Source organism: Martes martes, assembly GCF_963455335.1.
Source record: "Martes martes genome assembly, chromosome: 12".
NCBI classification, from domain to species: Eukaryota; Metazoa; Chordata; class Mammalia; order Carnivora; family Mustelidae; genus Martes; species Martes martes.
The window spans coordinates 75,680,012-75,696,299 of NC_137900.1; the positions used below are offsets into that span (position 1 = coordinate 75,680,012).

At 43.1% G+C, this 16,288-nt stretch overlaps 1 protein-coding gene across 1 annotated transcript in view; it reads left to right on the plus strand.

Moving 5' to 3' along the window:
* Positions 1 to 16,288, plus strand: part of SNX30 (sorting nexin family member 30) — a 104,286-nt gene that overhangs the window by 34,524 nt on the left and 53,474 nt on the right. Inside the window, exon 2 of the mRNA XM_080819189.1 lies at positions 15,983 to 16,174. Coding sequence (XP_080675315.1) covers positions 15,983 to 16,174 — 192 coding nt within the window. The remainder of the gene's footprint in view (positions 1 to 15,982; positions 16,175 to 16,288) is intronic.

Consider the following 16,288-nt stretch of genomic DNA (forward strand, 5'->3'; position numbering starts at 1 on the left):
TTTAACTTGTTTTATCGAATATGGAGTGCATTCCATATACACAGTATTGTGTCAGATGGTGCACAAGACCATGGAAATTAGAACCAGGGTTTTTTTTTAAAGATTTTATTTGATTTAATTAATATTAACATATATTATTTGCCCCAGGGGGACAGGTCTGTGAATCATCAGTCTTACATAATTCACAGCACTCACCATAGCACATACCCTCCCCAATGTCCATCACCCAGCCACCCTATCCCTCCCCCATGAGCCCCCAGCAACCATCAGTTTGTTTCCTGAGATTAAGAGTCTCTTAAGATTGTCTCCCTCCCAATCCCATCTTGTTTCATTTTTTGCCTACTTACCCCCAATCCCCCCTCAAATTCCTCACATCAGAGAGATCATATGATAATTGTCTTTCTCTGATTGACTTATTTCGCTCAACATAATACCCTCTGGTTCCATCCACGTCGTTGCAAATGGCAAGATTTTGTTTTTTGATGGCTGCATAGTATTCAATTGTGTATATATACCACATCTTCTTTATCCATTCATCTGTTGATGGACATCTAGGTTCTTTCCATAGTTTGGCTATTGTAGACATTGTTGCTATAAACATTGGGGTGCACATGCCCCTTTGGATTACTACATTTGTATCTTTAGGGTAAATACCCAGTAGTGCAATTGCTGGGTCATAGGTAGCTCTATTTTCAACTTTCTGAGGAACCTCCATGCTGTTTTCCAGACTGACTGCACCAGCTTGCATTCCCACCAACAGTGTAGGAGGGTTCCCCCTTTCTCCGCATCCTTGCCAACATCTGTTTTTTCCTGACTTGTTAATTTTAGCCATTCTGACTGGTGTGACGAGGTATCTCATTGTGGTTTTGATTTGTATTTCCCTGATGCTGAGTGACGTGGAGCACTTTTTCATGTGTCTTTTGGCCGTCTGGATGTCTTCTTTGCAGAAATGTCTGTTCATGTCCTCTGCCCATTTCTTGACTGGATTATTTGTTCTTTGGGTGTTGAGTTGGATAAGTTCTTTATAGATTTTGGATACTAGCCCTTTATCTGATATGTCGTTTGCAAATATCTTCTCCCATTCTGTCAGTTGTCCTTTGGTTTTGCTGACTGCTTCCTTTGTTTCTAGGAAGGAGTTGCTGTGGCTGAGGTTGAAGAGGTTGCTCCTGTGTTCTCCTCAAGGATTTTGATGGATTCCTGCCTCACATTGAGGTCTTTCATCCATTTTGAGTCTATTTTTGTGTGTGGTATAAGGAAATGGTCTAGTTTCATTCTTCTTGCATGTGGCTGTCCAATTTTCCCAACATCATTTTTTGAATAGACTGTCTTTTTTCCATTGGACATTCTTTCCTGTTTTGTCGAAGATTAGTTGACCATAGAGTTAAGGGGCTATTTCTGGGCTCTCTATTCTGTTCCATTGATCTATGTGTCTGTTTTTGTGCCAGTTTTTGTACTGCCTTGATGATGACAGCTTTGTAATAGATCTTGAAGTCTGGAATTGTGATGCCACCAACTTTGGCTTTCCTTTTCAACATTCTTCTGGCTATTCGGGGTCTTTTCTGGTTCCATATAAATTTTAGGATTATTTGTTCCAATTTTTTTTGAAAAGCATTGATGGTATTTTGATGGGGATGGCATTAAATGTGTAGATTGCTTTAAGTAGCATAGACATTTCCACAATATTTGTTCTTCCAATCCAAGAGCATGGAACATTTTTCCATTTCTTTGTGTCTTCCTCAATTTCTTTCATGAGTACTTTATAGTTTTCTGGAGTACAGATTCTTTGCCTCTTTGGTTAGGTTTATTCCTAGGTATCTTATGGGTTTGGGTGCAGTTGTAAATGGGATCGACTCCTTAATTTCTCTCTCTTCTGTCTTGCTGTTGGTGTATAGAAATGCAAATGATTTTTGTGCGTTTATTTTAAGATTTTATTTTTTAAGTAATCTCTACATCAAATGTGGGATTCAAACCCAGAACCTTCAGATGGAGAGTTGCAATGCTCTACCGATTGAGCCAGCCAGGCGCCCTTAGAACCAGGTTTTAAGATGAATGAATGGTACAGTTAGGAGGTTTTAGGTGAAGGGTGGGAAAGAACTAACATTTATTAAGGGATTGTACTAGGCACATTATGTGTTTTCTTTCATCTATATGCCCTCCATGTCCTAGATGGGAAAATGGGGCTCAGGGAGATTGGGTGCCTAACCCCAGGCCTGGAGAAGAGCAAAGCCAGAATTCAAGCCCAGTCATTTGGACTCTAGGCCTACATCTCCCTTCTTTGCCTCTTCTGTTACAGATCAGAGTGGGTGGAGTGGGTTAGGATAGGAAGAGCATAGAGAGGAGGACCTGCGGTAGAGGGTCCTCAGGTTAACTTTATGATCTTTATGAAACTTCACTTATCCTCTGTTGATTACCAATCATAATATAAGCTTTTTCTCAACTGGTCTTTTTTTCTGCTTGTCTTCTCCATCACTCACCTTCTTATGGGATGCACAAGGAGGAGCATCGAGGTTATGTAACACGGCTTTAGAATAGAAACCAAAGACCTGAATTCTGCACATTTCCACTTGAGTGACCATGCATGCCACTTCTAAGCCTTCTTTCTGACACAGACAACTTGGGTGGTCTCTGAGAGGCTTTATGCCCCAGACCCTCCTGTGATTTTGGTGCAGAAATATCAGTGGAGGAATGCCTTTATTTAGTTTTCAATCGACACAGTGGGTTGGGGGTGGGAGGCAAAAAAAGAAAGCAAGTTTTTAGGTAGGGTCACATTTTCTTTGAATATGTGCTTTTTGGGGAGGTTTAGTCTTTGTTTTGGACAGCTGTCTGCCTGACCTTTTGAATCCTCCAGATGGCCTGCACAGACCTGACTAGCCATAGAGGCAGAACCTTTGTGTCGTGAGTCTTAGGAATCATTCAGTTAGGGGCAAGTTTTTGAAAATACCTCTCCTCCTTTACATGCCAGGCTGTCCCACAGCCTTGTTTCTCCTGTTGGCAAATTCAGTCATTCTTCTCAAGTTGTCCCAGCATCCTTTGCTCCCCTCCTTCATTCTGCGTGGAATTCTGTTACAACTCATATTGCATTGCCCTGTAGAGGTTTTCATGCCCATATACCCAGCTAGACTGAGTCCCTTAAACAATTTTCAAGTGTTTGGTAGCACTTTGTTTGGTAGCTCTGTTCTGTTCAGTAGCTCCACATTAGTACATGGGGCTAATGTGTATTAGGGGCTCAGTATGTGGTTGAAACAGAGTATCATCCTGAGAATGGGATCGTGTTTAAATTCATTTGAGAATGGGAGAAAAATCTTTGCTCCCAAGAATCACAAGAATGTCTGGAGAGGTGATTGCTAGTCTGGAGAGTCTAAGAAAAAGCCAGTAACAGACACTGGGATCTTAGCCAAAGAATGTGAACTTGGGCTCCTTCATTTTGACTTCATTTGTGCTCTGATGAGGTCTTCTTTTGCATCAAGTCCGTAGGGGGATATTACTTGAAAGACAGGTTTTCCAATAGAAAATCTAGGGAAATATTTTCAGTTTCTAAACAACTTTGTTAGTCTACAAATAAAGCTTTGAAACGGATAGTTTCTTTACCTCATAAGAAATGGTCCAGAATCCAGTGTAGGAAAAGGTAAAAAGTTCAGAGAAGATGCTAACCTAGAAACCATGGGCTGGTGGGCCCTGGGAACTTGGAGATACTTGTGCAGGCAACCTTGGAGGCTTGAGACAATATTTGTGATAGGGATCCCAGGTTGGAGACTTGGGACAATATTTGTGATAGGGATCCCAGGGCTGAGGTAGGAGGGAAGGAGGATTGAGCCTTCCTACTAATAAGCAAGTAGGGTCCTGGAACTCAGGAAATATAGTTAAGATGTGTTTGAATAACTCTACAGGGGGAAAAAAAAAGATCAATTTCTGTGGCTTAAAGTTTTCTATTGTTGATATCACTGTTTCCTATCCACATTTAAAAAATTTTGTAGACATTTTTATAATTACCTGTTTTAGTCAGCTTTTGTGTGGTAATAGCTCTGAAAATTCAAAGGTTTGCAACGAAATTAATTTCTAGGTCACGGTGTGTGTCAGTGGCTGTGAGTCAGTTGCTACGGCTCTTGTCCACCAGGATTCCATTCTGAAGGCGCAGCCCCTATTGGGACAGCCCTCATTGGAACAGGAGAACTGGTGACAAGGTTGCAGTGTCTGCTCCCATCTGGTGTGTGTGTCATATTCACTCGCATGCCATTGGGTGGGGAGCAAGTCACATTGCTCAGCCAAAGGGCAGAGGGGTGGGGGGGTGCCGCGCCCCCCCCCCCCCACCCCGTGCACGGTCACTTGGCAATAGTAAGAATGTATAATCCTCTTAAAGGAAGGAAGTTAACAACTGCAAATGATAATGCCATCCCCCATATAGTTTGTGTCCTTTCCTTGGTCACTGAACATTATTTAGTTGCATCGGTTCAGACCGATCATTTTCAAATGTTTTAAGAACATTTCCTCCCTATTATGTGTATTTCAATTTTAGATAACTTGGGGGGATAATTAGGGAAACTGACCTCTCTCCAGGGAGTGATGTGGTGCATCACTGTGTGTTTTCAAGTGTTCTTGAGTATGTCAGTGCTGGGAGTGCTGCTGTATGTGTGCCTTTGCATTAGCTGGAGTCTTCCACAGTCTGAACGATGGGGTGATATTAGGTATCAGGATCTTGTTTCTGAATTTACTGTGTCACATTGTTTGCTGCTTTTCAAAAAAAACAAAAACAAAAACAAAACTATTGAGATCTAATTCACCTATCCTAAAAATCACCATTTTATAGAAAACTTTAAGCCACAGAAATTGATCTTTTTTTTTTCCCCTTGTAGAGTTATTCAAACACATCTTAACTATACAGTTGAGTGGTTTTAGTATATTCACATAACCGTGCACACATCATTACTATCTCATTCCGGAATATTTTTGTCACCCCAAAAAGAAGCCCCATACCCCTTGAGCAGTCACTTCCTGTTCTCCCTTCCCTCAAGTCCCTGGCAACCAAAAATCTCTTTTGTGTCTCTGGATTTGCCTCTTCTGGACATTTCCTATGAATGGAATGACACATGTGGTCTGTGCTGCCTGGCTTCTTTCACATAGTGTTTTCAAGGTTCACTGTTGATGTTTTCTGATGTAAACTCTTTAAAGTATTTAGGAACTTGTGTTGTGCGCCGCCCCCCCCCCCCTTCTCTTCAGAAGTCTCATCATATCTAGCCTGGTTCCTGGAAAAGTCTGCCATGGGAGTCGTATTGGTTTTTAAAAAATTTTTAAAATTCCAGTGTAGTTAACATACAATGTTCTGTTAGTTTCAGGTGTACACTACAGTGATTACTCGGTGCTCATCACAGTTAATGTACTCTTGATCTCCTTCACCTGTATCACCCATCCCCTCCCCCCACCTTTCCCTCTAGTAACCATCAGTTTGTTCTCTGTAATTAAGAGTCTGGTTTTTGTGTGTCTGTCCTCTTATTTGTTCATTTGTTTTGTTTCGTAAATTCTACATAGGAGTGCAACCATATGGTAGTTGTCTTTTTCTGACTGACTTATTTCATTCAGCATTATACCTTCTGAATCCATCCATGTTGTTGCAAATGGCAAGATCTCATTCTTTCTCATGGCTGAGTAGTATTTCCATTGTATATGTCTACTACATCTTCTGTATCCATTCATCTATAGGTGGACCCTGGGGTTGCTTCCATATCTGGGCTATTATAGATAATGCTGCTATAAACATTGGGGTGCACATAACTTTGTGAATTAGTGTTTTCATATTCTTTGGGTAAATATTCAGTAGTGGAATTACTGGGTCATATGGTGATTCTATTTTTAATTTTGGGGGACCTTCCGTTCTCCTTTGCACACTGGCTGTGCCAGTTTGCATTCCCATCAACAGTGCACAGGGTTCCTTTTCTCCACACCCTCGCCAACACTTGTTGGTTCTTCTGTTTTTTTAGTTTAGGCACTCCTTTTTTTTTTTTTTTTTAAAGATTTTATTGATTTGTTTGACAGAGAGCACAAGCAGGGGGAGCGGCAGGCAGAGGTGGAGGGAGAAGCAGGCTCCCAGCTGAGCAAGGAGCCTGATGCAGGGCTTGATCCCAGGACCCTGAGATTGTGACCTGAGCCAAAGGCAGATGCCCAACCGACTGAGCCACCCAGGCACCCCAAGTTTAACCATTCTGACAGGTGTGAAGTGATTATCTCATTATGGTTTTGAATTGCATTTCCCTGATGATGAATGATGGTGAATATCTTTTCATGCATCTGTCGGCCATGTGTATGTCTTCTTTGGAGAAATGTCTGTTCATGTCTTCCACCCATTTTTATTTTGGATTATTGTTATTATTATTATATTTGGTGTTGACTTGTATAAGTTCCTTGTATATTTTGGATATTAACCCCTTCTCAGATATATCATTTCCAACTATCTTCTCCCATTTGGTGGGTTATCTTTTTGTTTTGTTGATGGTTTCTTTTGCTGTGCCAAAGTTTTTTTATTTTGGTGTAGTCCCAGTAGTTTAATTTTGCTTTTGTTGCCCTTGCCAAAGGAGACCTTTCTATAAAAATGTTTCTATGACTGATGTTAAAGAGATTACTGCCTGTGTTTTCTTCTAGGAAATTCATGGTTTTGGAAATTCTTCTAGGAAATTCATCTTGAGTTTATTTTTGTGTATGATATAAGAAATTGGTCCAGTTTTGTTCTTTTGCATGTAGCTGTCCAGTTCTTCCAACCCCATTTGTTGAAGAGACTGTCTTTTTCCTATTGCATATTTTTGCCTCCCTGGTCATAGATTAATTGACCATATAATCATGGGTTTATTTCTGGGCTCTTTATTCTGATCCACCAATGTTATCTGTTTTTGTGCCAGTAACATACTGTTTTGATTACTGTGGCTTTGTCATACATCTTGAAATCTGGGATCGTGATACCTCCAGCTTTGTTCTTCAAGATAGATTTGGCTGTTTGGGGTCTTTGTGGTTCCATGCAAATTTTAGGATTATTTGTTCTAGTTCTGTGAAAAATACTGTTGGTATTTTGCTAGGAATTTCATTAAATCTATAGGTTGCTTTGGGTCGTATGGGCATTTTAACAGTATTTTTTCTTCCAATCCATGAGCATGGAATATTTTTCCATCTGTGTGGATCTTCAGTTTCTTTCATCAGTGTTTTCTAGTTTTCAGAGTACAGATCTTTTACCCCCTTAGTTAAATTTATTCCTAGGTATTTCATTATTTTTGGTGCAATTGTAAATGAGATTGTTTCTTTAATTTTTCTTTCTGAAACTCCATTATTAGTGTGTAGAAATGCAACTGCAAAAAAGTTTCATTTCTTAGGAACTTTATACTTTTTTTAAAGTTTTTTTTTAAAAGATTTTATTTATTTATTTGACAGAGATAGAGAGATCACAAGTAGGCAGAGAGGCAGGCAGAGAAAGGGGGGGAAGCAGGCTCCCCGCTGAGCAGAGAGCCCGATGCGGGGCTCGATCCGTGGACCCTGAGATCATGATCTGAGCCAAAGGCAGAGGCTTAACGCACTGAGCCACCCAGGTGCACCTTTTTAAAGGTTTTTAAAAGATAATTTATTTGAGAGAGAGAGGGAGAAAGGGGGGGTGGGTCTCCCACAGACCCTATGCTGGGAGCCAAGCCAGGCTCTGGGAGCCAAGCCCAACACAGGGCTCAATCTCATAACCCTGAGATCATGACCTGAGCCAAACCAATAGTCAGATGCTCATCCAACTGAGCCACCCACATGCCCCTTAGGAGCTTTACTTTTTTTTTTTTTTTAAAGATTTTATTTATTTATTTGACAGACAGAGAACACAAGTAGGCAGAGAGGCAGGCAGAGAGAGAGGAGGAAGCAGGCTCCCTGCGGAGCAGAGAGCCCGATGTGGGGCTCAATCCCAGGATCCTGAGATCATGACCTGAGCCGAAGGCAGAGGCTTTAACTGAGCCACCCAGGCTTTACTTTTATTTTTATCTTACTTTTACTTTTATTTCTTAATTTTACTTAGAGATTTTTAAAAAAGATTTTATTTATTTATTTGACAGAGAGAGACTGCAAGAGAGGGAACACAAGCAAGGGGAGCGGGAGAGGGAGAAGCAGGCTTCTTGCTGAGCAGGGAGCCTGATGCAGGGCTCTATCCTAGGACCCTGGGATCATGACCTGAGCCAAAGACAGACACTTAACGACTGAGCCACCCAGGTGCCACTTACTCAGAGATTTTAATGGAACAGCTGATACCAATTCATTACCAATGAATGATACCAATAAGCCTTTTTGGTAGTTGTACAAGGACATGATTATATCCAACAATGATTATATAATCATTTAATGTAATAAGTTGCATTAATACATTTCCTAATGTTAAATTATTCTTGATTTCCTTGAACATATTTGACTTAATCCTGGTATATTCTTCTTTTTAAAAATATACCACTTGCTGTTACTTTATTGACAATGTTTACACTTATATCTAATTTCCTTTTCTGTTCTAATATTTGGATATCAGATATAGTTAATTCTCATAAAATGATTTAAAAGGTTTCTCTATTTTTTATGTGTCTTAGAGGGTTTGAATAAAACCGCACTTACTCCTTAACGTTCACTGGAGCTCAGCTGTACCCACCATGGGGCTTTGCTTACCTTTTGCTAAAAGTTCTCTGACAACAGTTCTGTGGTTATTCATTTAGATTTTCTACCTCAACTAAATTTCGTTTTGGCCACGTATTTTCCTAGAAAGGCATCTATCTCATATAGACGTCCAGGTTTATTGGCATAGTTATTCATGGCATGTCCATATAGTTTATAACCATACATAGAGGTAAAATTTAAATATTGTTTACTCCCCTCCCCCTGCCGTCCTTTCTGTATTGATCAGCTTTCCTAAGTTACTTTATTTAACTCGTCTTTTAGGAAGCTTGTACTTTTTACTCTTTTCCGTTTTCAATTTATACTTTTAACTTTTTTATTCCCTATTCTAGTTTTGACTTTTTTTTTTTTTTTAATGGGAACACAAAGTAGATGTGGCCTAAAGGGCTCTATTTCGTGGGATAAATCTTTTTCAAGTACATGTGTTTATCTGCTCCTGAGGACTGTGCTACTTTCTTCGTGTTTTGGTCTTCTTGGGTCTGAATGGTGAGTTAACATAGGCTGGGTGTGTTTTTAGGTCTTCTTGTGTCTGATGAGGTAATGCAGGCCTACCATTTGCCTCTTACCAGAAGAGTGACCTGTTGGATCCCCTCTCTTTCTCCATGATGTTGGAATTGTCTTCTCAGATCTGAGGTTGAGTCACGTGATCCGCTGACAGTTGAACTGAGTGATCTGTCAGTAGGGGAAAGAGAAGGAAGAAAGCCAGGGTCCTGGTTAGTTGCTCTGGACACTTGGCTTCATCTCTCTCTGGGTCTGGATGGAGTGTAGCGTGGCTTCCTTCTTGTTTCGGGTGTTCTCCCCATCTCAGGAGAGGCTGTCTCCTTCAGTTCGTAGTCTTGCCTGCCTTGTGCTCGCTGGGTGGACCCTCCCAGGGCAACTCTCCAGCCGCCTTCAAGTTCCTCTGACTTTGTTTTGCATTTGTGTCTGTCCCCTTCATGGAGAGAGGAAGCCGTGCGGGTAGGCCTCCCTCTACTGGTGGTCCTCACGCGGACTCTGCCTGTGCAGGGCTTCCCCTTGCCCCCAGCAGCCAGCCACATTGGTGGTCCTTCTCTGCCCCACTGCTGACCCTTCACTTACCCATCCCCCCGGAAGAAGCACTTTCAAGTTAGAGTGTGCGCGAGGGCTTCAGGGCGTTTTCTGCTTCTTCGGTAACCTTGATAACCTCAAGTGACCTCAGGGACATGGGTTAAAAGATACCTCCTAGTTCTTTCCTCACTTGTGTCCCAATTAGATCCAGTAGAAAACCTTTGGAAGTTTTGGCATTTGGATGGCATTGTTGCCTGGTTTCCAGTCTGGTCCGATTTCAGACACTGCTTTGCTTTTTCTTTTTTCCCCCACTGCTCTCTCTTTTTCATTCGCTGGGTTGTTAAGTTGGTGTCTGGAGAATGGAGAGAGGGAGGAAGCAAAAGTGCATGTGGCCAGCTCATGGAGTTTATCTAGGAGTCTATATTTGTAATGTTTAAATGAGTGTGTAACATTCCTATGAATGTAAACACGATCATTTCCTGGTTATTGAGCCCTTGGGATTTTTCCAGGGTTCACTCTGCATTCTTTGCTCTGTTATGAGCATCTTTGAACAGAACATTTCAGGATTTTCCCTTTGACTATATTCTCTAAAGTGGGCTTAAGTTCAGCTTTACAGCAAAGTCAACAGTCAAGAGCGTTCTTTTCAGTTTGTGTAGGACATATTCATTCTTTAAGCATCTCCTGTGTGCTTGGCGGGGCGGTGAGGTGGGGGACGGGAAATGGAGACAAGTCAGGTACCATACGCGCTTTCTCCCCTTCAGTTTAAGGACGTCTTATGTCAAGCTCTTGTGAAACTAGATCATCATGTTGCCCACATTCCTCTAATATTATCAAAAAGAGAAGTTAGAGTACTTAAGCATGACTTTTTAAAAAAAAAAGTTTTCATTTTAGTCATCCTGTACTCATCACAAGTGCCCTCCTCAATCCCCATCACCTGTTTCACCCATTCCCCACCCACCTCCCCTCCGGTGACCATCAGTTTGTTCTCTGTAGAGTTAAGAGTAGGTTTCTTGACCATACTGGCTCCTAATGTATACCACTTTCTTTCCATAAACCATATGCTTAATGTAATATAGTTTTGCCATTGACTTATGTTAATTTAATAATCTATCTCATGACTGGCTGACTACAATGGTAGATCTTATAACTGAAATTCTTTGAACCAGCGGGATTTCTGAAGCACCTTATGCATGTGTTTTCCTTCCTAGGTAGAAAGGGGTAGAGGGGAGAAAAGAAATTCACTTATAACTGAAACCTGCATAAGTGAGAATTGATATTTTGGAGCAATGAAGACTTTTCACTTATTTGTCAACTATGTAGTTGTAATTTCCTCAAGGTGTACTGTAGCTACTGTGAAGTCATTAAGGAAAGTGTATTTGAGGCACCAACTATGACTTTCTTTTTTTTTTTTTTTTAAAGATTTTATTTATTTATTTGACAGAGATCACAAGTAGGCAGAGAGGCAGGCAGAGAGAGAGGAGGAAGCAGGCTCCCTACCGAGCAGAGAGCCCGCTGCGGGGCTCGATCCCAGGACCCCGGGATCATGACCTGAGCCGAAGGCAGAGGCTTAACCCAGTGAGCCACCCAGGCGCCCCTGACTTTCTTTTTTAAAAGCGAATCAGTTTTTTTTTTTTTTAAGATTTTATTTATTTATTTGACAGACAGAGATCACAAGTAGGCAGAGAGGCAGGCAGGGGAGGGTGGGGGAAAGCAGGCTCCCCACTGAGCAGAGAGCCTGCTGTGGGGCTCGATCCCAGGACCCCGGGATTATGACCCGAGCCAAAGGCAGAGGGTTAACCCACTGAGCCACCCAGGCACCTCACCAACTGTGACTCTTGATACAATTTTTATTTTCATCAGCATTTATTAAGTGTCTACTGTGAACCAGCTGCATGGACTCTAGGGGGATGCATACTTGCAGACAGGTTGATCTCACTTTTTTTTTTTTTTTTTTTAAGTATGTTAGTAGTGGTGTAGCACCCACTCTGTTCCAGGCACTGTTCCAATTGCTTCCATACCCTAACTAACTCAATCCCATTATACCCATTTTGTAAATGTGGAAACTAGGACATGGAGAGATTAAGAAGCTTGCAGAAGTCACACTGCTTGTAAATAGTGGAACTGGGCTTCAGAGCTCCTTAGTCCTTGCTAGGCTCAGTTTCCTTGTCCTTCAGCAGACATTTACTGGGTCCCTTCTATTGGCAAGGGGTTGAGCTGGAACATTTCTAAGACTCGGTAATTCATCAGATACTTCCTGTGTACCTACGATGTGCCAGAGGATAGAGGAGTGAATGAGATGAAAGTCTCTGCTCTTGTCCGACCATCAGTCAACACATAATAAGTTTTTAGATGATGATAGTCTGTGACTCACATAAAGTCAGGGAAGGAACTGGAAAGTGATAGAGGGGTGCAGGGATAGTTTTCGATTTTGTGGGCTGAGAAGGCCTCCCTGAGTCCTCGTCATTGAGCAGAAACCTGTTTGAAAAGAGAAGCCAACCACATGGGAATGTGAGGGGAGAGGAGTGATCCAGGGAGAGTGGCAGCAAACGGGAGCCCTGAGGTCTAAAAGGGCCAAGCCCTGCAGCTGGAGCGGGATGAGCTAGGGGAGAATGTCAGTGACGAGGTCAGGGAGAATGACGAGGTCCCATTGGCCCTTACCTTACGGAAGGGAGTTTGGGTTTCATTCTGAATGTCTTTGAGAGTTTTGAGCAGGGGAGTGGCATGCTTTGGTTTTTCAAAGAGCTCTCTGGCTGCAGGGTGGAGGCCTGACTGTAGGGTAGCAGAAAGGAAGCAGGAGGCTTTTGTGTTGCGCCAAGGATTCTCACTTCTTGCATCCTGTCAGAAAGGTGCTGCCTTTCCGCAGTACCTGCTCAAGAACTTAGGTCTCTTCATTTAGCACACCTGCTGCTAGAGGACTCGGACCCCTGTCCGTTTCCTCCTATGATTCTCCTATTTTCTCTCCATGTTTACTTCTCATGGGGCCTGTATCTTGAGGGGGGAGTCACTTGGGGGCATAACTTGTATTAAGATCCTCAGGGAAATGTTAGCTTTCCCTGATAGGCTTTAAAATCAGAAGCTTCATATTTACCCAGAAGGATTTATGGCCAGATGTTGGAGATACGGGGCACTGTTGGGTTGGAAAAGCCACACCGAAGGCATTCAGCTTGCTAAGAACCTGAACCCGGTGCTAGAAACCTGGGTTCAGTTCCTAGCATAACGATGCCAAGCTTCACTGGGATGCGATACCTGACTTTCTGGTCTGCCTCCTTCTCCGTAGAGACGTTATGTGTCTTGCTAACCTCACGAGCTGTGTGAGCTGCGAAGAAATGAGAACGTGTTTTGTACACCTGTGCCATGGAAAGCCCGGCTGGCAGGGTCCAGTTTTAGGAAGTTGTAGACATTTGTAGGTCATTGGCTATTTGTACATGCTTCCATGTTGGCCCATGAAACACTCAGTAGTATGGGTGTGAATGTTTGCCTGGTCACACAGTCCTAGAAGGAAAGAATCCTCGGTGTGGTAAGATCTGTTTGACTGACTCTCCTCTCCCCTCCCCCATCTCCCCACCTCCTGTGACCTGACTTGAGAACAAGCTAACTTCCCGCTGTCTGGCCGAGACATCTCGGACCTTTGTGTAAGTTGTTTTTGGAAAGTTGTTGGCAGAGGGCCCCAGAGCAAAGGTCAGGCGAGTTGGCCTGGAGTCACAGGGAGACCTGCAGAGACAGACAGAGGGCACACACAGACAGGTGCACACCCACCCACCCACACACACAGGTAAACAAGGCACAGTCATAGTTGTTGGGGACTCAGCGGTGTTTGTGGGTGTTACATATGTAAATAAATGATTGAAAACTGTGAAAGCTGCTTCAGGGGACGTATCTTCAAAGTTTTAAGAAGATTGACTAATTCTGTCAGGGGGCAGATGAAGGAAAGACCTGTATCCCGAGAGGCGGGGGCATTTGAGCAGATGCCAGAGAGATGCTCGGAGACCGCCACATAAGCAAGAGGGGTGATTTTGCCAGCAAAGGTGAGGGGTCCAAAACAGCATGGTGGGTTCTGGAACTGATGCCATGAGAAACAAGGCTGGTAAGATCCTTTGAGGCCAGACAGTGGAAAGCTGCTGTCGGAGCCCGTGGTGGCTTATGTGACTGAAGATTTTGAGTTCTTTCTTTCTCTTGTGCGATGTGCTGCTATCGCTAGAGTCTCTCTGGGGCGGGTGTGCTCGTGTTGATGAAATGTCAGCAAGAGGGGGCCTGTGGTGCCTCGCGCGGTGCCTTGCCCCCGAGGTCAGTGTTTCAGTATTACTTACTGAAACGAGGAGGCACGATGGTTATCACAGAGTTCCGGAGAAGAGGTCCTTTTGGGATCCGCAGACATGGGGGTAGGGACTGTGCGCACCTGGTGGCGTCTGTCTGCCGACAGAGCCATCAGATCAGCAGCTGCTTGACTCCGCAGTCATGTCCACACCAAGAGCCGCTGCCGTGGGCTTTGACAAGCCCCTGGGCTGAGGAGAGGTGGGGAGTGGGGTCTAGTCCCACTAGTATCTTCTGTGAAAATGGTATCTGTTCAGTAATTACAGAAATATTTTTGACGTTGCATAAATATGCATGTGAATAAATTCTCTACAGTCAGTAGAAATGGAGACAAAGGAAGGTGCCTTATCTGTTTACTTACCATCATCCACCGAGTTGGGTGACATTGCCCTTGACTCCAGCCCATACTTCCCGCTGCCTTGTCACTGCCCTTTTCCCAGATGTCCCACGATCATGGAGCTCGTGGATGGGACTGCTGGTTGACCTCTCGTTTCCTCTGTGTTCTCTTATCTGGGGGCTAAGTCAAATCCAACCTACATACAAGAAGAGAGAGTTCAAGGAAAGCATTTCCCTGCCCCCAACCTGTGATCCGCTGACCAACAGGTCAAGAATGTTTCCAAGTCCTCTTCCGTGGTGTCGTGTCACTTTCTTGCCTTATTCCTGTCTTTGCCTCCTGCTGAATCTACGGTGACATTCAGATGTATTCACATCTACTGCTAGACAAGGCTCTGTCTGTTATTAAACCTAAAAGCCAAAAAACATGAGACCGAAACTTTTTTGGATATTGTAGGAACATAACGTAATCAAGTGCCTTCCTCCTATGGCCTAGACAGAAAGAGCTCCATAATTAAAAAAAATTTTCCTTCTCTTTTTCTTCTGGCATTTGTACCCCCCCTCCCCCGCTTTAAAGCTTTTATATTGTGGACAGATTTACACATATACGAAAGAGGAGAGAACTGTGTCATGAACCTGCAAGTCCCAGCTTCAATAGTAATCAACTTTGAGGCATATCTTGTATCATCTCTATCCCTGTTTACCTATCCTTCATTATTTTGAAGCAAATACCACACATCCTATCGTTTCATTCATTATTTTAGCATATATTCTGAAAAGATGAAGGCTTTGTAAAACCATAGTACTTCTGTTATCATGCCCGGTAATTCCTTAATATCCTCAAATAACTGATCAGTATTCACATTTCCCTGAATATCACAAAACCTGTTTACATTTTGTTTTAATCGGGATCCACTACAGTTGTTGATAGGTCCCACGGATTGCGTAGCATCTCTAGGTGCTCCTCCGTTTTTGTTTTTTGTTTTCTCTCCTTGCAGTTCACTTATTGAGGAAACTGGGTCTGTGGTTCTCTTTAATTTCACACGGTGTGGCTTCTGCCATTTGCACCCTTATAGTGTGGTCTAACATCTCCCTCCCTCCTCTGTATTTCCTATGAACTGGTGTTGTGTCTTAGAGATTTGTTCAGGATTCAGATCCAGTTGTTGGCAGGCATGCTTTTTAGGCAGCGGCGTGAACTTCTTTCAAGAGGCACGTAACGTTTACTTGTCTCTTTGTGATGGTTGATTGAATTTTTAAATGTGCCGAGTATTTAAGAGGGGTCACATCTGTTACTGTTTCCCTGGGCCCAGGTGGTGGTCTTGAGAAAGGGGGAAAAAGAATGCCCTTGTGGTTTGCTCCTGGCGAAGTCTGACGATGGCGGGGGCTGGTAGGTCCTTTGTCCCTGAGCTGGGGTTCCTCCAGTGCTCGCTGGAAGACAGGTTGGCAAACTCCCAGAGTTTGTTTCCCTCGGTCCCAGAAGACCTGTTCACTCAAGAAACACTTAGCAAGGAGAGGCTCAGTTTCTTTGGACGTTGCCTTTCGTATGTAAAGGTGTTTCTTGGTTTGGCTACATGAGCTGATGTTTTGCTGATGTTCTCCCGCTGATGTGTTTTCATCTCGTTGTAAGATGACTTTCTTCTTCTTTCAGGATCTCATTCTGCCCAACGGAGGCACACCTGCAGGTACCTCGAGTCCTGCTTCTTCATCTTCCCTTCTCAACAGACTTCAGCTTGATGATGACATTGATGGTGAGACCAGAGATCTCTTTGTGACCGTTGACGATCCCAAGAAGCACGTCTGTACGATGGAGACCTACATTACCTATAGGATCACCACCAAAGTAGGTCCCTTCATTATCTTCTGCCCCTGTGGAATGGTCTTGGTGAACTAGAGACCTGCTGTCATGATTCCTGCCTTCCTTTCTCCCTCCCTTTGTAGGACTGTGTTCACCTTC